A 26109-nucleotide genomic window follows, 5' to 3' on the forward strand; every position below is an offset into this window, starting at 1 on the left:
ATTCTTTGAGGAGTTTATCTGCCCTGGAGGTTGATTTCCTATGGGTGTATTATTTGAAAGCCTGACACAATTCATAATCAAATCATGAAATACAAGGGACTTGAATAAGAAAAAAAAATTGTGACTCATCTTGAGATCTTTTGCAGTGGCAACATCTGCAACCAAAACATTCCAAATGAAAACATTTAGAAGAAATCTATACCATCTTATATTTTGTTGATCACATTACACCCCCCTCCCCAAGACACTGCAACTGCATTAATACATGCCAGTTACCAAGGATCCACATTTTGAGCTTGTGATCAGGGGGAAGCTGAAATAGTTATAGGTGTCATAAATCACATTTTTTTAAACTTCAAATGATCAATGAATGAATGGTTATAATTTGAGGACTCCCTGTAGTAAATAAAATAACTGCCATCTTTCCAAAGTCACCAGGGCTATTTTCTATACTTTTCCTGTGTAGCCTGCCTGTTCAGCTGTACAAAAAGTTGCATTCCCCACAAGTTGCTGTAGATGACCCCACAGTTTGAGAAGCCCTGATGTACAATATCTTCTTGCAATACAATCATCTCTGCATAAGTAACACCTTGCTTTCCTTTGAGTCTTCTATTGATGTTCCTGAAGGAGGAATCAGATTCTACTGAGACTGATTTGAGATAGTTGGTGGATTATGGACTTGTTTTCTCCATGACCCATCTAATGGAGTATAAGTCCTGAAAACAAAATCCCCCACCCAAGGAAAAGTAGCAATATGAAATACAGCCCACAATTATGGGTTTGACTTTGTGGTAATTGGAAATCTTACTGTGTGGTAGTGATGACCATATTATTGATAAGGTTTATAAAATGAAGGAACTTTGGCCATAATTTGATGCTTGAGCAATGGGAAAATATGTGAACGAAAGGTTTAAAATTCACATGAAACTATAATTTAAAAGAATGTTTTTATAAAACGATATATCGCTAGTATTTAACATCAGATAGGTTATCTAGAATGAATAAAGGTATTTCAAATGAATGTTGGAAATGTAAAAGTAACTTCCGGTTGAGCTTCCTGTGGAGTTGAAAGTGAGGAACGCGACCACCGTGATCCTGCTCTGAGCTCACCCTATCAGAAGGCTCAAATCCGAGCCGTAGTCCCCCTGGAAGGGTGATAAAGTAAAGGGACACTGCCTTGCAGGTCGGGGAGAGCCGCATCTCTCCTCCCTGACTTGGAAAGCCCCCTCATCTGAAGACGAGGAGCAGCAGCAGTCAAAATGGCTGCCATGAAGCAGGAACCAGCCAGAATACCCAAGACAGTGCAGGAATGTAGAGAGCCATGAAAGAAACTGGTTGAGATGATTCTTTTTTCTTTAAAGTTACCCTAGGGATAAGAAAGAACTCTAAAGGAGAGACTCTAAAATGATTTTGCTAGCTGCAGAAAATACCATTCTTATAGAGATTTATGTTGAAAAGTATGTTGAGAGCGCCATCTATTGACAGAAGGAAAATGACTCTTAGATTCCTGGAAACTTACAGAGATCCTGGGCAGCTAGAATAAAAGACTAAAAATACAGAGTAGACTCAAAGTACTTGGAAAATATTTTGGATTAACAGAGTACTGAGTAAATGATGGGATTTGCCCATCTGAAAAATGGAGATTGATTGAAATAAATATCTGCTGGAAAGAAAGGCAGGGTGAGAATTGGAGAGGAGAGTCTTATTTATCAAAGCATACTCCCAGGATCTTGGATTCCCTGGATGTTGGAGTTAATTGAGGCATAATTGTTTACCCTACACTTATTGTCATTATGGCTGGAGCTGAAGGAACAGTGCTGGGAATGAGAGAATTTCTAAATGAGATGGCCTTTGGTGTTTCAAAATATTTTGAACTTAATTGATGGTATGGATCAGAAAGCGGACTGTATTTCGCAAAGAATGAGAAACCAAGACCAAAATGTATATGAACTGGTGGAAACAACAGAAAGATTGGATGAAATGGACCTCTTAAGTCAGCAAATAGAATACAAACAGGAAAAAATATATGGATCAGAAAAATCGGCAAATAAAACAACAACCTGATAAAGAAAAGGAGGGGAACGAACAGAAGGATTGGCTATATCCACAGATAAACCAAGGACTGGAGCAAAAAAGGGAACTGACAAATCAGCTGACAAAGGAAGAAATACTGAAGAAAACAAAACAGATAAATCAACAATTGGAGAGGCAAGAAGTTACTTTTGGAGATTAGGACAAGGGCAGATAATCGGAAGAATTGGCAGTACAAAATTATACTGGGAGAAATGTTTAGAGTGAACAAAAAAGAGATAGATGAAAGTAGAGATAAAACGGAGGAGTGTGGGAGCAGAATTAAAAATAGATAAGAATTGGAGTACTAAAAAAGAGAAGAAATGATGGGAAGAAAAATTGCCCTTTAAATATTACATCAGCCTATTATAAGCTAGAGAGGCAGAAATAAAAAGTAGATAGGGGAAATAAACTGCTTATAGAATGAATAAAAGTAACAGATTAGAAGTTTACAGATGTTATGTATTTTTCTTTCAATGTATATTTTAACAATGTAACAAGACTATAATTTGCTTAATGTGATAGAAATAATTAATAATGTTAATGTGAATTGGATCAACATAAATGACATCTAGTTAAACTTGTTCATACTATTATTGTGAATTGGATTAAGATGGAAAAATGGATAAGAATTGAAATACTAAAGAGGAAATATATAAATAATATAAGGATTATATAAACTTGATAATTGTATTTGGTTTATTTGTATGCCGCCCTTCTCCAGGAGGGACTCAGGGCGGCATACATAAATGTGATAAATGTGATAGAGATTATTAACAATGATAGCATAAACTGGATCAATATAAATGAAACTTTAAATGTGTTCATATATAATAGAGAAATGTTTAGAGAGAACAAGAAAGATATAGATGTAGATAGATAAAGATGAGGAGTTAGCATTTTTTGAATATATAATGATTATTAAATTTGAGAAATGTGATAGAGATTACTAATATTGATATTGGGAATTGGATTACCATATTTTTCAGAATATAAGATGCACTGGAGTATAAAACGCATCAAGATTTTGAAGAGGCAAATTTTTAAAGAGTCTCCACATCTTTTCTACATCGTGGTGACCAAAACTGAATGCAGTATTCCAAGTGTGGCCTTACCAAGGCATTATAAAGTGGTATTAACACTTCACGTGACCTTGATTCCATCCCTCTGTTTATGTAGCCTAGAACTGTGTTGGGTTTTTTGGCAGCTGCTGCACACTGTTGGCTCATATTCAAATGGTTGTCCACTAAGACTCCAACATCCCTCTCACAGTTACTACTATTGAGACTACTATTGAGGAAGGTACCACCTATACTGTACTTGTGCACTTCGTTTTTCTTGCCTAAATGTAGAACCTTACTCTTTTCACCATTAAATTTCATTTTATTTGATAGTGCTCAATGTTCAAGTTTGTCAAGATCCTTCTGTATCTTAAGACTGTCTTCTGGAGTGTTGGCTATTCCTGCCAGCTTGGTGTCATCTGCAAATTTGATAAGTTCCCCATTTATTCCCTCATCCAAATCATTGATTAAGATGTTGAACTGGGCCTAAAACAAAAACGTGGGGTACTCCACTGCATGCTTCCCTCCATGTAGATGCAGTTCCATTGAGGACTACACGTTGAGTGCGGTTGGTCAGCCAGTTACGAATCCATCTGATGGTGATGCTGTCCAACCCACATTCTTCTACTTTATCTAGTAGTAGGTTATGGTCTACTTTATCAAGTGTTTTACTGAAGTCCAAGTAAACTATATCAACAGCATTCCTCTGCTCCACTAATTTTGTCACTTTGTCAAAGAATGCAATAAGATTAGTTTGGCATGATCTGTTTTTGACAAACCCATGTTGGCTTTTGGCTATTACTTTGTTTACTTCTAGGTGTTCGCTAATTCATTGCTTGATTATCTTTTCCAGAATCTTTCCTGGTATTGAGGTCAGGTTGATAGGTCTGTAGTTTCCAGGATGTATTTTTTCCCCTTTTTTGAAGATGGGAACCACATCAACTCTTTTCCAGTCCTCTGGCAGTTCCCTGGTGCTCCAGGATCTCTGAAATATATAGTTCAGTGGTTCTGAGATCTCATCTGCCAGTTCCTTCAGAACCCTGGGGTGTAATCTGTCCGGTCCTGGTGACTTGAACCAGGACCGGACAGGTGCTCACTTACCATTTTCTTCCCTATTTCAATTTGTGTTCCTAATATGATTTTGTGGTGCTCTTTTTGATAGGTTGGACTGTTTTATCCCTTTGTGTAAAGACAGATGCAAAAAATGAGTAAAATAGTTCTGCTTTCTCCCTGTTGCTTGTCACTTTCTTGCCACTTTCTCCGAGCAATGGACCAATTGTTTCCTTAACCTTTTTCTTGTTTTTAACATATTGGAAGAAGCTTTTTTTGGTTATTTTTTACTTTTGTGGCAAGCCTTTCTTCATTGTGAGCCTTAGCTTTCCTTACTTCATCTTTACAGGCTCGGGCTATTTGCTCATATTCTGCCTTAGTTATATCCCCCTCTTTCCACTTTTTATACTTAACTTTTTTGTCTTTCAATTTGTCAGAGAGTTCATTATGCAGCCATGCTGGTTTTTTTGGGGAGCTGTTATTTTTCTTCTTCATTGGTATTGTGCTAGACTGGGCTTTTGTAATCTCATTTTTCAAAATTTCCCAAGCTTCTTGAGTTGTTTCTTTGGCTTCTCCTATAACTGGATGCAGCTATAGGACAAGCCAAAGAAATACAGCAAGGATGTGTCTTGGATAAAACATTTGTATAAAAATAAAAATAAAAAGTTGAAATGAAAGAACTTATAATACAGGTAGTCCTTGACTTACAAGAGTTCATTTAGGGAAAAATATGGCTGTACACAGTACAATACAGGGAAATATTGGTGGGCTTCAGGCGTTACGCCACGGTATGGGCCTACCGGAGCCTGCCCAGAGCATCAGATACCATTCCGGCACGGTACTCCGGAGGGCCCACCCAGCCGCTCGACCTCCTTACCTGCCTTTTAAGGTTTCCACGCTTCCGCACACGGACCTGACACATACAGCACCTGTGCGACGCTCCGCGGAGCAGCTAGAGAGTCACAGAGGCTTGCAGAGGTGCTAAGATTTATCCGTACGGTGCACACATTTGCGCGTGTGCTGCACCCGTCCATGTGGATCCCACCGGGCCCGTTCCAACTGTACCAATTGGAATGGGATCCTGAACCCACCACTTCAGGGAAAGGACCATGGGACATTTTCACTTTCAATATTGGTATGCATTGTTGATGGATGAAATAGAGAATGGGTTGTTTGAGAGTTAAAAAGAGAAATTTCACATTTTCGGCATACAATCTCCATGACTATGTATGCATTTGTGCTCCTAAAGTTACCCAGCTCCTGCTTTAGAGATGAATATCATCAAAGGCGCATTCATTATGAAAAGGGCAACATGTAATTTGAGTCTCATATCAGGAGATGATTGAGAAATCTCATATTTGAATATTTCTGAATGGGAAACTGTTCCCGCATAAAGATAACTAAAACATTATTGAGATTGCTCTACCTTGAGGGAATGTGATAAAAAACTTCCTGCTTTATGTGGTACCAGTAACCAACCTTTAATTATTGTCTCTTGTCAATAATACAAAAATATACATTATGAATACATACCAATATGTTCCCAATTGCATATCTACCAGTATGAAGTTATTGTGCATTTTAAAATGCAATAAAACTATAAATGTATTCCAATGTGAGCCAGCTTGGTGTAGTGGCTAAAGCCCCGGCTAAAAAAGCAGGGGACCATGAGTCAGCTAATTGTTCTTGGCCAGTCACTGCTAGGAAGAAGGTAAGGGCAAATCACTTCTGAAAAACTATGTGCCAAGAAAACTGCAGTTGAGGTGGATGCAATGAGTCAACTTTGACTCAAAGGAACTAAAACAAAAAAAGGAGGCTCATATATTGGTTTAAAAAGAAGATTCATAGAGATGTAATGCTTTGGATTTTTTATTGATAAATCAGATTAAGACATTTAATAGAGCAACGTAGCAGAAGAAGAGGGAAGCACAGATGTTTTCATGGGGTTGTTAATTAACAAGGTATCAAGATTGTGGGATATTCTCTGGTAAATGTTCTTTAATCTTCTGCATCTTCAAATTTTACACATTTTCCAAGATATCTCAGCCGAAGTTTTCTACCACTTTTACTGATGGGAAAACAGAACCAAAAATTAAAAATAAGAACCACCGGGAGTGCATCCACCATCAAGTCCCAGCCAAGCAAAGGACTAGAATAATTAGCAATATCATTTGTGATCTCCTAAAACTAGAAAGGTGTCTATAGTTTGCCTTCCCCTTAAGATTGGTAAAACTGACACTATTACATAACCTATCTGGGACAATGTTTTCTGAGAGCCTACTTTAAAAAAGGATCAGTGTTCCAAGGTTTTTTCACAGCTGTACAGAATGAACGGTATACTTACATATACCCATTGCAGAAGCCACATTTGTTGCCATAGGTTTTGCCATTAGAAGCACAATGGGGGTTATACTCCAAGGTGCAGAATTCCGATGGTACAGAATACTCCTTACAATACTCCTATGGGAAGAAGCAAATGATTCATAGCACTATCCTCTTAAGGCCAATGATAAGTTGAATAACATGATTATGTCTGAACCAGAGGTGGGTTCCTACCAGTTAGGTAGCAACTCGGCCTGCCATGCCCCCAAACCAGTTCTCTTCGCAGTACCATAGGTGCCACCATCTTGTCTTGTCTGCATGCGCAGAAGCATTTTCTTTAGTACACAGTGCATCCCTGAGCGAACCAGCAGTAGCAGCAGCTGGAACCCACCCCTGCTCTGAACTGATTATCTCTTATCTTGTCAAGTTGTAATTCAGCGGAGTTCATTTCTGTTTTGGTTGATCCTCCTAGTCCCCATGTAGGCCATCATGCATTAGCAATGCTGGAAAATAGGTCTGGGATTTTTAGGAATTATATCTTACAGTCTTTATAATGCTATGCAGACAAATTCTACGTGGTTTGCAAGATCCCTCTCAACATTAAACACACAAACATATATAAGATACACTGAAAGAAAAAGCTCCACAACAGTGGTATAAAACATTGCTTAGTTTGTTATGGTTTTGGTGCAGATGTTTTTAATTGCGTGCTGTGCCCTTAAAGGGCTTAGGAGGGTATGTAGGTTGGAAGAGGGAGTAGATAAAAGCAGAAAACCTGGCCTGAAATATGTTCCAAATCTTATTGTATCTGAGAATACAATACGTTGGCAATAAAGGATGTGGTGGTAAGGAGGGAGAGGGATGAGGCTATTATGCATCCACATTTCTGGGTCCTACACAGAGACTTAAAACTTAAACTTAAATCTGGTACTCACCTTCTCATTGATTTTTTGGGCAGCAATGTCTGTAAAAAAATCATATGAATGAAAATATTTGAAACAACTCCACATTATCTCCTATTTTTTTATTTATTTACTTGTGTTTGTAAGTGCCTTTCTCCTTCCCTGCAATTAAACTCCTTGACCAGTTGAATAAACATAGCAAATTAACACAAAAAGGGCCAGTTTAAAAACCAAACGTATAGTACTAATAAGTCAACTGGGATATTATTAGGGAGTTCAATATTGTTGATTTCTACAGGAATTCTGCTTATGTTACACCTGAAAGGACCACTTGATTCCAACGATGGGAATGCTGAGCACTGGTGATTATAGCAGGGCTTCACCATTCCCCAAAATGGCAGATGATCTTGTGATCCCTTACTTGTCTAAAACTAAATTTAAACAACAATAAATAAAATCAATGCAATGGGCTCACTTCCTCACAATGCCTAATCAGCTGGTATTAACCCTTGAATTGATTTTTAGGACAGTTGGATCTGGAATGAAAACATACAAAATTATTGAAATAGGTCTCTATTAGCTCCTATATTTTTAAAATTTTACTTGTATGCACCCTGTTCCTTTGCCCCCTCCGCTGAAATTAAAATCCTTAACTAGCTGAACAAAAATTATTTAAAGCTGAATAAGCTTCCAGTAAAATAGCCAATTCTGCATCATTAACCTATAACCTTTTTTTTTAATTTGTTCCTTGTTCCTCTTACCAGGAATAATTTGTCACTGAACCAGCCTTGAAGATATCTGTGGATTATTGTCTCTTTTTTCCTGGGGATAAAGGGCTCATCAAATCTCTCAGAAAAGGAAAAGTTGGATTAGTAAGCAGAACTTACTGGAGTACAAGAAGAAGAGCAGCAGAGTGAGCAGCAGAAAGCTTCCTGGCTTCATGATTCCTCGCTGAATTTGGTTGAAGTAGGACTCTCTGGAGTAGTTGATGCTGAAGGTGAGGCCTCATAGCTTTCCGCTGCCCTTCCAGGCTATATATGCACACCCTGACTACTTTGGTGATGAAATCTATCCTTCCGCACGCAATTGGATGTGGAGTTGGCTATTGCTGAAGTCTGTAGCAAACTGGTCAGTTTGTAAACTTCCTTTTGCACAATTAGCCCAGAATGCAAGAAGTGTATGGCAACCAGATTTAACAGACATGTAGCAGTTACGAAGTAACTTGATTAGAACCATTCAGATCTTTTTATTGTCTCGGGAGCCAATTCTTAGACTCCAAAGTTACCCTTCCATTTTCTTCTCATTTTAGAACCCCCAATCCCCCCTATGTGAAGACCAGCTTTAAGCAAAGAGATAAACTATGTGTGACAAGTTTCTAGTGCTGTATGTTCAAAATGTATCATATCAATTGGCTTGGAGTCTCCAATGTATCATCTGAGCCCTCTCTTGTAGTTCTAAAGGGGAGGTTTTTAGGGAGTGCTATGACCCGTACTCCTGGAAGATTAAGGTGACCAGATTTTCAGATTGGAAAAGAGGGACGCCTTTGACCGGGGGGGGGGGGTTGATTAAAAAAATTTTTTTTTGTCAAAAGGTCACCCCAGGACACTGAAACCAGCATAAATACGAATCTGTTGCCAAACAAAATTTTGATCACGTGACCATGAGGATGCTGCAACGGTCGCTAAGTGTAAAAAATGGTCGCAACGGTCGCTAAGTGTGAAAAATGGTCATCAGTCACTTTTTTCAATGCCATTGTAACTTTGGTCACTAAATGTTTTCCCCCTCCTCGAGACTCCTCACTTCTTCCTTCATTCCTCTTGCTTATCTACCGTCACCTTATCTGTCTTCTGCTCTTTCCCTCTCTTCCTTCCTTTCTCCTTCCATCCTCTCTTCTTTCCTCACTCACTCCCTTCCTCCTTTTTTCTCTTCCTTCCTCCTTCCATTCTTTCAGCTTCATTTCTTTTGCCTATCTATCTTCTCTGTCTTTCTGCTCTTTCCATTTCTCTCTTCCTCTTCGCTTCTGTTCCTTCCTCCTTCCCTCCTTTCCTATTTCTTCCTTCTTCCTTCCTTCTGCCTATCTACCTTCACCTTCTCTGTTTTTCTGCTCTCTCCCTGTCTTCCCCTTTCCTCCCTCCCTCCCTTCTTTCCTTTCTAGTTCCATCTTTTCTTCTTTCCTCTCTCCCTCCCTTTTTCTTTTTTCCTTCCTTCCTCTTTCCTCTTGCCTATCAACTTCATCCTCTTTGTCTTTCTGCTCTTTCCCTCTCTTCCCCTTTTCTTCCTACCTCCTTCCCTCTTTTCTCCCTCCCTTCTTCTTTTTCTTCTTTTTTCTTCCATCTTTCTCCTTCTCCTTCCATTCTTTCTCCTTCCATCCATCTTTTCTCCTTCCATCTTCTCCCCCCTCCCTTCTTCTTTTCCTTCCCCCCTCCCTTCTTCTTTTCCTTCCCCCCTCCCTCCTTCCTTCCTCTCCTTCCCTTTCTCGCACACAGGAAGGGGAGGGGAGGCTTTCTAGTCGCTTTCACAGCATAATTTCTTTATCTAACTTTTAAAAAACTGTGCAAATCAAACTTGAGATTTTCGTAACCTGCGAAGCACCAAGTTATTATCTTCTGTTGTTGTTACAAATTCGCAGCTACTCCATTCTTTCCGATAGGGAACTGCATTTCCCAAGATGCCTCAGGTCCTCAAAGTGCTGAACGCGGTTTTGCAATTGACTCCAGCGAGGCCCGGTAGCCGCCGGCTGGGGTGGCTGTCAAGGCGCTGACAGCGGAGCAGACGCGCCGTTTGTTACTGCTTCCAGCAATCGAGACAGACGAGGGAAGCGGCGGTGGCGGACGTCAGCAGCGACTGTAATGACCGTGCAGGCGAGGTGCGGAGGAAGAACGGAAGGTCCCTCCCGCCCGCGACGACGGCTCCAGCCATGGACGAGCAGGCTGGCTCCGGCGTCTTCTTCAACAACAACAACAACGCGCTGCTCTTGCCGCCACCTCCGGGTGGGAAGCAACCATGCCTTGCAGACTCGCTTCCCACCGCAGCACAGGGGCCGCACAGGCGTGGTTGCTTCCCATCCGGAGGTGGCGGCAAGAGCAGTGCGTTGTTGTTGTTGGGGCCAGCCTGCTCATCCATGGCTGGAGCCGTCATCACGGGCGGGAGGGACCTTCCGTTCTTCCTCCGCACCTCGCCCGAGCAGTCGTTACAGTCGCTGCCGACGTCCGCCACCGCCACTTCTAATTAATATAATTCTCCCTCTCTTTTTCACTTTCTCTCCAGCACACAAACACAAATGCATAGGGCAGCTTACAACATTATGATGCACGTCTCCCCATAGGAGAGGAGATGGGGAAGCCGGGGGCCCAGAGATCACCTGGGGGATGCTGAGGATGCCTTAACCAATCGAAAGCCGGCGTACCTCGTCATAATGGGGGATGGATTTCTTGCCAGGAAACGCGAGGGTTGGACAATGGCGGAGGCTCGGGTTTGTTTTTTTCCCCAGGAATAAAAGTGAACATAAGACTTCTAAATCCCCAGCAAGAAAAGAAATGCAACTGTAGTGGTCTCTCCCCCCCTTCCTCTAAAGAACAAACGTTATCCTGCCGCAGAAGCGAAGAAATCTCAGATTTCGCCCTTCTGCAACAGCCTCCCTCAGGATCCCGCTCCTCCGCTACAGATGCATCGCGTCCCAACAGCGGAACTTCACAGCCCCAAACCCAGTTTCTGGGTGACCCGTCGAGAGACTAACTGCTTCTTCTCCCCACCCCGAAGACTGTATTTCCCCGCCGCTCCCTCCCCCCGCCCCGCAAAGCTCTCTACAGCCCTTCCAAGCCTACCCAGCACTACGTCCTCCTCTCCAGCAAATCCTACATGCACCCGACGCTCCTCAGTGCACATGTCCCTTGCCGGCTCCGGGAGACCTTTTTGGAAACGCGCAGCTGCTGCTTCTCTTTCAAACTACACAGCTCCCAAGTCGGGGCATCTCTCCCTCCCCTCGCAGCTCAGGGGCTCCCTTGAAGGGCTCCTGCTGCTGCGGCGGCTCCCCCAGCTAGCGCTCCATTTTCAGAGATTTTCCAAAGCGCTCACCCTCTTCCCACCCGGCTGTCTCCTTTTAAGCCCCCCCCCCAAGTAACTGCTCCGCCCCCCACTCATCCTTTTCGCAGCCGAGGGAAGGAAAGGGGGGGGAAGGCTTCTGGCGGCTCCCGTGTGGCGACCCCACTGCCATCCGCTCGCGCCTCTTCTTTGGATGCCCAAAGCCTTCCAGCCCACTCAGGGCGAGTCAGCTGCGGTGCAGCCGGTGGTGGGCAGGAAGGTTTTCGGGCAGCTCCTGGGCGGCAGGTGTCTGGGTGGGAAGAGCCAGAGGGGGTGGCGGTGGCATTTTCGCTGCAGAGCAGAGGCGCACAATCACGAACGGACTCCGCGGCAGGAGGAGAGGGGGGGGGCAGCGGCAGCCGCCCGCAGAGAAACTCCACGCGGTTCAGAGGCTTCTGCCGGGCGGCGGGAGCCCCGGAAGCGAGAGGAACTTCTCTGCGGGTGGCTGCCCCCTCCCTCTCCTGCCGCGGCGATCCCAAATTTAATTCATTCACTCAGCTGGGGCAGGCAGAAAATTCTCTGCACGAACGGACTCCGCGGCAGGAGGAGAGGGAGGGGGCAGCCGCCCGCGCTTCAGGGGCTTCTGCCGGGCAGCGGGAGCCCCGGAAGTGAGAGGACGTTCTCTGCGGGCGGCTGCCGCTGCACCCACGCTCTCGGAGGCAGCGATCCCATTCACGAAGAGGCAGGAGGAGAGGTGGGCGCAGCGGCAGCCACCCGCAGAGAACTTCCACGTGCTTCAGGGGCTTCTGCCGGGCGGCGGGAGCCCCGGAAGTGAGAGGAACTTCTCTGCGGGCGGCTGCAGCTGCCCCTACCCTCTTCTCCTGCCGCGGCGAGCGGAAAATTCTCTGATTATTAGATAGAATAGATTAGATTACTCACCAGTGAGTAAGCGCAGCTGCAACCCCAAAAGAGGAAAGGAAATGGAGACTTGCGCAGGCGTGCTCAGCTAAGCGGAGTCCAGCCAATCAGTGAGCTGGTTGGGATGGAAAATTTTCAGCACGTGGCGTGCTGAAAATTTCCCATCCCAGCCAGCTCACTGATTGGCTGGAGTCCAGGCCAATCCGATCAGTGAGCGGCAGGCTGGGCTGGCTTAAATTTGTAAGTAGGTAGGATAGAGAACAGAACGATGAGCCAGCCCAGCAAGCTAGCAGCTGATGGGCGGGAGCTGCGAGCGCCAAAAAAAGCGTGCTTTTTAAAAAAGCGGGCTGGACGCGGGAAAATGCATTAAAAAGCGGGGGTGTCCCGCCAAAAGCGGGACGTCTGGTCACCTTATGGAAGATCCAATTGTGGGATGAAGTCCAAAGGAGTAATCCTTCCTTTATCATTCACAGATTAGGATCCAATTTTTCTGAAACTAGATTGGCTCTTCTACAAAAAGATCACGTCTCGTGTTTCTATAGTCTTGAATCAGTTCCACATAGTTTACTTTGCGCAGATTGTCATTCCTGCTTGGAAGTCTATTAAAAATGAAAAATTACCAATGAAACTATGTTAGGAATGCCAATATTCCTGAGACGCAAACATATTATCAGTCTGAATTGTTTTTTAGAAGACATAATAACAGAAATTTCTCTGATTAGAAGAGCAGTATTAGGCTGAATAGAACAAGGCAGGCGGGCCAACGAAAATCCATTTTATTAAAAATAGAATAAATCTGATCAAACATAGTATATTAATCATTTTTATGACCTTTAGAATAAGGCCCATTTGCAATGATTTTAATCTCATGGAGTTAAAAAAATGGGAAGATAGCAGGTAGAACTGCACAATCAAACTCATCCATTTTTTTTAATGTTTCCACCACTTGACATGTTCAATATATATATATATATATAATTTCTGTAAGTGTATATGTATATGTGTATGTGTATATGTTATGTTAAAGGGTGGGTGACAAATAGGTAAAAAATATGAAAGTAGCAAAACAATAAAATAGATCACACAATCAAAACAACATCAGCCATAAAATCCTGTAAAATAAGAGACGAGATGGTGTAATGGTTAGAGTGCAGAACTGCAGGCTACTTCAGTTCAGCAGTTCAAATCTCACCAGGCTCAAGGTTGACTCAGCCTTCCATCCTTCCGAGGAGGGTAAAATGAAGACCCAGATTATTGGGGACAATATGCTGACTTTGCAAACCAGTGAGAGAAGGCTATCAAAGCACTGTGAAGCGGTATATAAGACTAAATGCTAAATGCTAACTGATATGTGATATCACAAAATTCTAAATTTACTTCTAAAGTGAACACATCCCTCTATGTAGTCAGTGTATCCACTATACATCCTCACACTCCCAGATTCCCATTGACAAAAACATGTTTTAAGGGCTTTATGAAATGCTAGCAGGATCAGGACTACTATGATCTTGATGTGATGATGGTCCATAGGGTGGGAGCCATAACAGAAAAAGTTCTCCTCCTGGACCCCATCAGTCAGCATTTCCTAGACATAGAGTGTGCGTCCCCAGCTGGACCTGATGGAATGGGCCACAGGAGACAAGGTTGTGACTGTCCAATAAATAAATAAATAAATAAATAAATAAATAAATAAATAAATAAATAAATAAATAAAGTAAATAAAATTATTCTTTCTATGTTGATTTCTTGACGTTCTGTCTCACAGTCTCACAGTCCCAACTCCAGTATGATATTCTAGTGATGTGATGAGGTCCATTTTCCTTCTACCAAAACCTCCCAAAACCCCAAGTCTTTCATTTCATTCTCTTAAACCTTGCTTTTATTTGACATTTTTTTATCATCTTGCTTATGTTTCTAGGCCTCTTCTGAGTTCCTTCTTAACTGTTGTGGAAACACATTACAAAGACAACAAAAATAATTGATATAATTATTTGTTAATTGATGTCTCAAGAGGAAGTACAAAGTGAAGTGCAGGTGTAGTAAGAGGGAAGGCCAGATCATGTATCTCTGGTTGAAAAAACAGCAGCAAGAGTCGCTAAGAGTTGGGTGACAAATAAATTTAATAAATTATTAATAGTATTAATCGTGGGCAGACCATTCAAGTTGGCTGATAGGAATCACACAGACGAATATTTGGACCAGGAGCAACCCACCTCTGTTCATAGTGCTTTACAGGTTTGCCTGAAATACTGCATTCTAACCACCAGGCTTACATTTTTTGTATATACAAAACCACCTAGATAATATACTGGATTGAGATCTGAAATAATTAGTTTTGGTTTTGCCCTTTATAAGTGATCTGGTACAGGCAGTTGCTTCTGTGGAGAGCTAACCATTTTTTCCAGGTTTAAGTTTCTTGTAAAAGCACATGAACAGTCAGTTCTCAATGGTTACAACACAATCAAGGTGCACGCTTACTTTGAGCAATTCACTTCCTCTTCTGTAAACTGATATTGTGACCATCCAGAATCTTAATTGTGCAAAAACATTTCCATTGCATAAACATGATTCTTCTTTTGTCTTAAGTGCTTCTTGGGCTAAAATACCTTGCAACCCATCAGGGGTTTTACATGTTCTTCAGTTCATAATAAAACATTAGTAGTCCAATCCTTTCATCTCACACATTCTGCAAAAAGTTTCAGAAGTTTCAAATTTAATGGCCTAAATGGAATGCTATTTATTTATTTAATTTATTAATTTATTTATTCATTTCTTTATGCCACAAAGATATGTGTGTGTGTGTGTGTGTGTGTATGTGTGTGTGTGTGTGTGTGTGTATGTATGTATGTATGTATGTATGTATATGAGGTCCCACTCGTCATCCTCAGGCTGGTGTCTTCGGTCTCATGCCTGTGCGAGCAAAGTGTGATCAGAGCCGTGTTCTCTCCCCTCTTTGTCTGTCTGTCTGTCTGTCTGTCTGTCTGTCTGTCTGTCTGTCTGTCTGTCTGTCTGCCTGCCTGCCTGCCTGCCTGCCTGCCTGCCTGCCTGCCTGCCTGCCTGCCTGCCTGCCTGCCTGCCTGCCTGCCTGCCTACCTACCTACCTACCTACCTACCTACCTACCTACCTACCTACCTACCTACCTATCTATCTATCTATCTATCTATCTATCTATCTATCTATCTATCTATCTATTCATAGATTTTCACAGGTGTAGGTATGCTGGTCTTGTAGCATTCGGATCTTTTCCTGTGTAAGATTGAGATTGTCTTGGCAACGTTTCGGTGAGGTCTCATTCACCATCTTCAGGCTGGTGGTTTTGGCTTAAAGCGTGGTCAGAGTTGCCATCTTTCTATAAATCTGGGTGGGGTGTGTGTGGAGTGCTGTCTTTCTTTCAGTAAGTGGAATGATTGGTTGTGTGGTTGTATTGGTGCTGATTGGTGCTGGCTGTGTGTCCATTGTTGTTTTGTGTTGTAACAGCCTGGGTGGTGGGTGGGGTTCATTTGTTGACTAGGGCTGGTTTCCAGATGTCTGGTAGGTGGGAGGTATTGTCACATTTATTCATGTTGTGGGTTAGGGTTAGGGTTATATAATTCTTTGATTATTCTTTCTCCTGCTCCCATAAGTATCTTATCCAACTCCGAACTTCCTAAGTTAAAACCATACTCCCTTTTATCTTTTCCCTATCTTGATTGTATTTGCAAAAAACCAACCTATATCAATCCCTTGTTTTTCTAATTCTTGTTTTTTTTAGTTCCCCGCTTTCTGTTAAGATATCTTTGTATCTAGTATTTTTCATTCTACTAATATTTGGATGTGTCAATGCTTCCATTGTTGAATGCCACATTGATATTTCTAAATAATGTTTCCCTTTCACTCTTTCCCACATTGTTAATAATCCATTCCTTACATAATGTCTTTGAAAATAGCTATGCGCCCTACTTTTATCATACCACAAAAAAGCAGGCCAACCCAGTTGCAAATCATGCCCCTCCTGTTTCAATAATCTTGTATTTCTCAGTAAAATCCATTCTTTCATCCAAGTTAGACCCGCTGCTTGGTAGTACAGTTCCCAGTTTGGTAATCCAAATCCTTCTCAAATCTTTGCATCTTGTAACATTTTTATATTAATTCTTGCTTTTTTCCCTTGCCATATATATTTCCCCACTATTTTGTTCATACTTTCTAAGATTTTTTTCTCTAGTTTTATTGGTATTATTTGAAATAGGTATAACAATCTTGGTAATATATTCATCTTTACTACTGGTATTCTTCCCATCATTGATAATTGTAGGTTTATCCATCTTTCCAAGTCTATTTCAATTTGTTTAAAGTACCCAGATGACACACTATTAAATGGAAAGGGTGAGGGGAAGAAAAGAAAATATTAAACATATATGTATATATTCAAGAACAAGACATAAAGGGGGAAAACATACTAGGGTAGACTAGTGAAGGTAAGGGAATAAGAAATGATACTAAAGTATATTTGGGATGACAGAAATACCATCCCAAGGAAACATAAACTGAGTTTTAAATATACACCAACAATAATAGAAAAAGAAAGGGAGAGAGGAGGAGAGAAAGAAAAGAAGACAGGAGAAAGAAGAAAGAGGCGAGGAGGATGGAAGGGGGAGAAAGAGAAGGAGAGAGGGTAGGAAGGGGAAGAGGAAGAGCAGGAGTAGGAGAAAGTAAGGGAAGAAGGGAGGAGAAGGAGAGGAGGAAGGAAAAATGTAGAGAAGGGAGGAAGGGAGAAAAGAAAGGGAAAACAAGGAGGTGTTACAAAAGGAGGAAGGGATGGTAAATAAAGCAACCCAAATTGTACATTATAACTTATTAAATGAAATAATAATGTATAAGAGTGATAAATGTAAAGAAGAATACCAATTATGTGAATATATACTTAAAATGGTATGTAAGAGAATAAAAAATAATAACAATCCTTTGGGGAAAAAGGATAGGAATATTGAAGGAACATGTGGACCAAAATGATGGACTATTATCAAAAATGATTATTTCAAAATATCAGACATTAAAATGAGTAGGTAAATATTTCTGAAAATATCTTCCTCTGCCCAAGTTAATCATGCAGTATATATAGAAGTTGTTAAAAAATGATGAAAGAATAGAGTGATGGTAAAATAATTATTGGCCAAGAATCTCTTTTTCTCCTCAGAAAGCCCACTATTGCTCTCCATGATAAGCATGGTAAGCATCTTGGTAACCATGATGTACTTGATTTGGGAACAATATGAATATTATTATTGATGAGCTGATTATGCAGAGTGGGAGATGTCAGAAACCAAGATTTTCTGCTTTTCCTGACTAGGAAGGCAATGGGAGATTTAAGCTGTTTGGGGCATACAATTCAGTGTTTTTATTTTTAGAGGGAAACTATGCCTGTTGGTAATTTTGTTATTGGGGACTTGAGAGGGCTGAATAAAAATGGGATTTTGGAGCCACAAAAGTTGCCCACCAGTGCCCAACTGAATTTTCACTGTATTCAGGTTGAAGAGAAGGGACAGAATTCTCCTTTGCATGTCTCCTTTGCATATTTTTTGCATGTTTCATCCCTTGGAAAGATACTATCAGCCAGAGTAGACATTGCTAAGCTAGATGCATCAGATCAGAGGTCCCCAACCCCTGGGCCGTGTCCCACTACTGGGACGTGGCCTGTTCGGAACTGGGCCCCATTAGTGGTTGGCCAGCACGAGCACACCCAGCATGACTTGCATGAATGGCCAGCCGGTGTGCACACGTGAAGCTCAAGTTGCGCAAATGGCGGGGCCATTTCTCCCCTCCCCTCCCCACTAAGACACCAAGCTGTAAAGATTGGGGACCATTGCATCAGATGACCTGAAAAAAATAACTTTCCCATATGTGTATTCAAGAACACGGGAGCTTTTCCCAAAAATTGTGAACTTGCCACATATATAAAGATGGAAGTTCTGCAAAAAGAAGAAAAAGAAGTCATTAATAGTTATTCTATTCTGTCAGGGAGTATTGCACAAAGTATAAAGAAGTAAGAAAAATAGACAGCTGTTAGCAATAACATGTAACAACCCATATTGCAGTTTTTTTATTTAATTAATCAAATTTGTACAGCAGCTCATCTCATCAAAAGTTTTGATCCCCCTGCCCCTGAAAAAAATTCTGCTCATTTTACATATGAATACCTCCATGCTATTCACTCTAGTCCATGTCCACTACAACCACCCAAAGCTATATGTCAATCCTGAGCTCAGCTGTACAGCCAGGAAATGTTGCGATACAAACACGGTGTGGTTTAAAAACATTGCAATTGTTGCTCCATTTCTTTTGACACCAATAATCCAGCTTTGCAAAACTAAAGATTCAGTTAGACCACAGGGTTAATGAAGAAATCAGTGAGGGATTTCAGAAACACTCCAAATCTCCAAGAACAAAAATATAATTAAGGAAGTTTTGAATGAATTAGACTATGGATAAATGGCAAAATTCAGATTTCCGGGGCCAACTTTGTTGTTTACTAACTCCCACAAAAAACATCAAATAGAATTTGGGTACAGTAAGAACAAACAGATACAGTAAACACAGAAAGAACAGCTTTAATAGAAAAGAATTTGCTTTGAACATCGAAAGAAATATAAGGAGCTTATGACCTATTCCACAAAATCACAGCAAACTTTTAATTTGTTGCTGCTTATATTAAAATGCTGGGAGTTGATGTGAACTGCTGTTTATTCCAGAATCTCCTAGCAGATCTAAATCTATTATTTTCAGCTACCAGACCAAAATAATGTAACATTTATCTAATTAAAGTACATGAAAACTCTGAAAGGAACAATATGTGGGAATCTCATTTTTAGATACATATCCACCTTTGTTTTATGCAACATTTTAAGATACATATCCACCTTTGTTTTATGCAACTCAAGATGGTGTATACAATGGTATCAATTGATCTCCATCCCATTTTATTTTGATTTAATTAAACCTCTGATTTTGGCCTTGTAGCCTTTCATAAACTGGGATTAAAATATCAGGACAATATTTAACACTTTCACAGAAACCTTCCCTACTATGTTAAATGTGCAGTGCAAAGTTCTAGATACAATGATGGCCCCAGAGAAAAAAATTGAATGTAAGGCCTTTTAAATACTTTGAAAATCCAAGGACTAATTTATGCCAAAATATGTGAATATTCCATAGACAACTAATAGGCAGGGAATTCTCTATTCTGACAGGATTTGCCTATTCTACCAGACATACACACACACAAATACACACGTACATCAAACAAACAAACATAAACAAACAAACAAACAAACAAATAATAGTTCTAGGTATTTGAGACAATAGCTAAAATTTGTTCATAGAACTCTTGAAAACTCTGAATGCCTGTGTCCATTGGATAATCCAAAACTCTATAAACATACTGGTACTGTAAGAAACAGTAATAAAACCAAGACAAATTTTAAAAAATTATAAATGCAGACAGCATTACAATTGAAACCATGTGGAATGTAAACAACGGTAACATAAAAACATCATTATGACACCATGGGTGGGTTGTTGCCAGTATTACTGCCGGTTCGTTGTGCAAAAAATTTTTGCACTACGCGTGTGCGCATTTGCACCTAAACAGGTCTGTGCATGCACACTACATTAGAAAAGGGGAAAATACAATTTTGCAATGAAGATTGTTCTGTGCATGCGCAGAACCAAAAATCAAGATGGCGCCACCGCTGATGCAACCGGTTTGAGGGCGTGACAGGTTGAGTTACTACTTACTCAGCCGAACCAGTCCGAACTTGTAGGAACCCACCTCTGTATGACACCATTAAAATATAATAATGACATAGCAGCACGAGTTCAAACTAAGAAACATGTAAATCTTCAACTGAGGAAGTCAATCAAAATTGGTTGAATTCAATGAGGGTTTTTTTGTCTGTGTTTTAAATTTTTTTCCTATGAGAATGGATTTTCCAGTCAAGACTGATCATGTGATTCTCTGTCCTTCAGTGTCTGGAACTCATTCAAATAATATATATATTTTTTTGCAAAATTCCACCATGAATCAGTAAAACCTCCATTGAAGTGAGGTCAAACTAAGATTGTCTGTCTGTCTGTCTGTCTGTCTGTCTGTCTCTCTGTCTCTGTCTCTCTCTCTCTCTCTCTCTCTCTCTCTCTCTCTATCTATCTATCATCTATCATCTATCTCTATCATGATTTCATAAGAGAGTATCAGAAAAAGAAATTGTTTATAAAAAATTGATCTTTCACCAGATCAATACAAAACTTCAATATTTTACATGTTTTCCAGTCATATTCTGGTTAGAAATTATTACTTATCAAGTTCAGATTCACAAATCTTTATCAGAATCTGATAATACTTTGAATGCAAAGGACATTTTTCTTACCCTTAAAAATGCTGTTGGAAAAGCTTGGTTGTGTGTAGTAGATGTCAGAGATGCCTATAAAGTAATAATAGGATATGATTTTAATGAAGAATTCAAAAGATGAAAATTGCCTATATGATAATGGCTTAGATTTTGTTCTTCCCATTGAGTTGATTCTGGATGACCTATTTTATCCTGTATGAGACTTGGATTTTGCTGTCTTCTTGCCTCCCCATTGTGGTTTCCATATGAATATGGGATATCAGGGTTCTTAAAGCTGGTCTGTATGTATCTACCCTATTAGTTTTAACTACCTTCCCTCTCTTGATTGCCATTTGACCACAATTTTCCAATCAGAATGACATTTCATTCACTCTTATACAGCTTAATGTCATCCATACAGAGGAGGTGTCTGATGATTCTTTTACTCTTAACTCTGTATCTATACCGAGTCTTTGTGATTAGCCTATCTGGCTGAAGGAGTTCAAGCCTATAGAGAACAGAGGCCAGGACAATGTATAACATTGGTATGTGCTGTACCTAAAGGCCACTAGTGTCAGATGTCACAAACTGACTTCCAGTTTCTTCAGCCAGTAAGCATGGATCATGCCTGAGCCAGGTGCTAGTGGCCTTGTGCATGTTCTTAACCTGCTGTTAGATTTCTGCTACTGTGATGACTAGTTCCTGTTCTGAAGGATTGTTATGGTATGCTCTTAGGTCCTGCATCCACTCTGCGCTGGAGTTATATGTTTTCCCATATAGATAGTCATGATCAGAATGGAGTCTGTCCCTTATGGTTACAATTCACAGTGGTCATTAACCAAGGTACCCATGTGATCATCTCACTTGATGATCCCGATCTCTTCTCTCCCTAATGCAATCATTAAGCAACCACACAAGTCATTAAGAGGAGCATAGAGTACCTCAGGAATGAGGGAGGCCCTGGAAGATCTAGCACAGGCTCGGGTCCACACTGTAACATCTCACTAGCTCACACACAGCCTGCCCAAGTTCCCCCAAGGCCTTCTCCACCCCTTAAATCATCCTCTGGTCTACTTCCTGCTCCTGGAGGTACTTGCAGAGCTTGAGTCTCCTTTCCCACCCCATTGGCTTCCACAACCTCCTTCCCACCCTGATCATGGATCTCTCACTTAAGTTTTCAGTAAATCTTCTAGAAGTAGCTTTTCCACTGTGTGACTTTCCTATGCAGCAGAGACTTCGCTATTCTGGACACAGGCACAATTTTGGGAGTGGCTGCAATTAATTGCTCAAAAATCCACTCTGCTGTTCCAGATTTCTTCTGTCTATCTTTGTGAACATAGTAGTCTTGCTGTAATAATAAAGTCACTAAGAAACCTTCGGATTTCAATTTCACATCAATTGTCAGAATTTTCTGAAGATTTCTTAACTCCCTTGCAGGTCCACCAAAGAAGGCAAAAAGTTATATTCAGATTGATAACATTTCCAACGTTTGTTTCAAATTATACATCTTTGATAGTTTGTCAGGAGTTGAATAACATCGCTAAATAATTTTATAAAAGATTTCTGTCAAATTACCAGTATAATGTAGATCTCAAACTTGTGTCCATATATTTTCCCAGTGATCAAGAATAATCCTATACCCAAAAATTTGAAAATCTGTTGTTTTCATCTACCATCCACAATCATTCAGAGATTCATCTTCAAGATTAAATTTCAATAACAATTTATACTTTTATATTAAGATACTCATCATTGGTACCTAATTCCTCCTCAAACTCCTTTTTGATTGAAACTCCTCAAAAACCTTTTCTTTTATCTAGAGAACTAGTGAACTATGAAGACATATAGTGCAATTTATCTCCTCCCACATTGTGTAAATTAGACCAAATAATCAATTAATTATTAGTGCCAATTCTAGGTCATCAATATGTTTTCCAGGACAGTAGTTTCAGCTATTCTGTAACTCTGCTGTGGAAAATTCAATATGGCTTTTGGGGGAAAAGGTTGGGCTTTCCAAGAGTAGGCAGGGATCACCTCCAGTTGTAACTTTGCCCTCCCCATCCCCAGAGAAGATAATCCAAGTATTTCAGATATATCTTTTCTCTAAATCACCATTTTAATCTGGAGCACTTCAATGGCCTCCCAGAAGCAGGGCAGTTCCCTTGTGACACCCCCCCCCCCCAAATCCTTTATAATGACTCCTACCTGACAAACAAATGATCAGGCAACATTGCTTTCCCTTTGCTTCCTTCACTGTTGGAAAAGAGCATTTCCATAAGGAGGAAGAGGGAGTCCAGACCCCGGCAAACTGCAGAAGGCAGTTTGACACAAAGAAACTCCTCAGGCATAATTTATAATTATCTTTTGGGTAATTTCTGCAGATACCCAGATGCAGGTTACAAAGCTGTCCAATGACATATAAACTGAGAGGAGGGAAGAAGGAACCAGGTTTTATTCTCACATTGTCCTTTCCTATGGTATTCTCATGTGGCCAAAACCAAAGCAGACAACCAGGATTAGAATGGAAGGAAACTTAAACGAAGAGCTAAGCCTAAAGTGATGGAACCTAATTTCTCTTCTCCTCAAAACTGTCTGGATTTTCTCATAAAAAGGACCATCTTACCCCTTGCTCCAGTACTTCTTAAACAGCAGAATTCTTGAAGCAGAATTTATCAAGCTATGTCAGTCACTGTCTACTCTGGAGTATTTAGCAAGGCAATAATATGGCAAGACAGAGAAAGGATTATGTGAGATTGACATTTTCAATGTGGGCCTGCATTGATGATGCATAAAATGGAGACTGAGATATTTCATCTCTATAAAGAGAAAAAGAAAATGTCACATTTTCTACTTGCAAACTTTGTGCCCATGTGTGCAGTTGTGCTCCCGCTTTAAAGATATCTCTAATCAAATGTGCATTCATTTTCAGAAGGAGACTATATGATTTGGCTCTCATGTGAGGAGATGATGGAGAAACCTCGTATTTGAATACTTCTGAATGGGAAACAGTTGCTGCATATAGATGTTTGAGAGATTACTGAAAAGGTTTTACCTTGAATGTACTGTGCAGAAATGCTGTTTCTGTCATGAGGTAAATTCACCTGATATTTTTTTTGTTATATCACTAATGAACTTTTAATTACTGACTCTTGAAAAATCCATAAATGTACATTTTAAAACTATTTTTTTTTGCTTTTATTTATTTAAAATAATAACAGAAGAACAAAAGCAAAAGGTACAAAACACAATCTTTATCCAATCGGGCGTGGGTGTAAAAACTCGATTGCGTCACAGGCCAGATCGTGAGGGGTTTTTTACCTTTGTTCTCCAGGGTGGGCTTGGCCTGCATGTGATGTATCTGGCCCGCGGGTCTCCAGGCCTATAATAGGGTATCTATAACGTTAGTGTGCACTATAAAATATAATAAAACTAGTAATGGTTAAAGCATCAGGCTAGAAGTCTGGTGAATTATAATCCTGTTTAGGCTTGAAGCAAGCTGGCTGACCTCGGAACACACTCTCTCTCTCAACCCTAAGAAGGAGGCAAGGGCGAACCAGTTCTAAAAGAATAAACATGTCAAGAAGACTTCAGGGATTTGTCGAGATAGCTACTAGGAATCAACGCTGATTCAAATAAACAAGAATAGCAGAAATTTAGGATGATGAACTGCTTCCAAAAGAAGACTCATGGAGAGACAACGCTTTGCTTTGTTTATTGATAAATCAACAAAAACCATTTAAAGGACTAACAGACCAAAAGAAGAGGGAAAAAACAGACTTTTTGTGGGGTTAATAAGGAACACAGGAAGATCATGGGATATTCTTTAGAGAATGTGCCTTCATCTTCTGCATTTCAGATTTCAACATTCTCCAAAATATCTCAGCCGAAGTCTTCTACCACTGTAACTGATGGGAAAACAGCCAAAAAATAAAAATAAGAATTATAGAGATGTATTCACCATTATGGCCCAGTCAACCAAAAGGCTATATTAATTAGCAATTTTACTTAAGAGTTCTAAAATAAAGTATTGCAGGCTGACTCTGCTCACTGCATAAGAGTTTGGCTCAGCCTTTCGTTCTTCTGATGTTGGTAAAATGAGGACCCAGATTGTTGGGGGCAATATGCTGTCTCTGTAAACTGTTAAGAGAGGGCTGTAAAGCACTGTGAAGCCATATATAAATCTAAGCGCTATTGCTATTTCTACTTTGGATATCCTGAAAATGGCAAGCTGGCTCTGCTTCCCTTACCTCCTAAAATATTCTCCTTGGCACCACTACAAATCTATATGTGACAGAATTTTTGTATGAATATTCACAGCCTACTTGAATGGAGGATGAGTTTTAATGTCTTTTTTAAAAAATCCTAGAAATCCTGGGCTGCCTATACAGATGATCTCTTCTCCAGCTCCACAGAGTCAACCCTATACTTACATATATGCATTGCAGAAATTACACTTGTTTTCATATGTTTTGCCATCAGAGCCACAGTGGCCTTGATACTCCTTGGTGCAGAAATCTTTTGGGTACCCCTTGCAATAATTCTATGGGGAAAAGCAAATGGTTCATTTTATAAGGCTACCCTGCTCTACTTCTGAAGCAGAAAGGATCACAGAACCTATAAATCTGACCTGAACATTTAATCTGGGACAAGCTGATTATCTATTGTTATCCTGCCAAACAACAATTCCTTCTTCTAAAAGATAAGAAAGCACAATTCCAGAAGATTAGTTCCTGTTTCAAAATGGCCATCTTATAGAGTTTACACAACTGTTCATGTTAAAAAAAATATTAAGAAAAATATCTTTATTTTATTCTGTTTATTTATGATTCATAACTTTACCTAAATAACTTTTGCATTCTAAAAGTTAGACATTACTAACTTTTAGTAATTAAAGAATTTAATTCTTTTAATTATAAAGAATCAAATTGTAAATAGTTTAATCTGTCATCATTTCTGGTTGCTGAAGAGGATTTCATGTAATAAGCATACACTGGTACTTACCCGGAGATCATTTTTTTGGGCAGCAATATCTGGAACAAAAAAATACAAGACATATATATAAATAAATATTTGAAACAAGTTTATATTTTGTGATTCCTTTTTGTCTTTAATTTATTTATGTGTTTGTAGCTGGTGCCCCCTCCCCTTCCAATTAATCATTGACTAGCTGTAAGAAAATGAAGAAAAAAAATCAGTACAAATTCAGTAATAACTGGCAGTAGTAATAACTGGCAGTAGTAATAATGCTGGCAGGATATCTGAAGCACATCCGCAACAGAGCTAAGTAGACACCATTGTTATTGATTTAATTAGAGATTACAGTTACATTAGACATGAAAGTTCCACTTTATTTCTACTACAGGAAAAAAATTGCTTACCGACTGCCTTCCTCAGTGACTATTTGA

General features: G+C 40.1%; 1 protein-coding gene across 1 annotated transcript in view; it reads right to left on the reverse strand.

The window, feature by feature from the left end:
• Positions 1 to 6179: 6179 nt before the first annotated feature.
• Positions 6180 to 26109, reverse strand: part of LOC116523973 (serine protease inhibitor Kazal-type 10-like) — a 56255-nt gene continuing 36325 nt past the window's right edge. Inside the window, exons 3-5 of the mRNA XM_032239066.1 lie at positions 8167 to 8251; positions 6526 to 6641; positions 6180 to 6249 (exon numbers count right to left, since the gene is read on the reverse strand). Coding sequence (XP_032094957.1) covers positions 6180 to 6249; positions 6526 to 6641; positions 8167 to 8251 — 271 coding nt within the window. The remainder of the gene's footprint in view (positions 6250 to 6525; positions 6642 to 8166; positions 8252 to 26109) is intronic.

Source organism: Thamnophis elegans, chromosome 2, assembly GCF_009769535.1.
Source record: "Thamnophis elegans isolate rThaEle1 chromosome 2, rThaEle1.pri, whole genome shotgun sequence".
Lineage (NCBI taxonomy): Eukaryota > Metazoa > Chordata > Lepidosauria > Squamata > Colubridae > Thamnophis > Thamnophis elegans.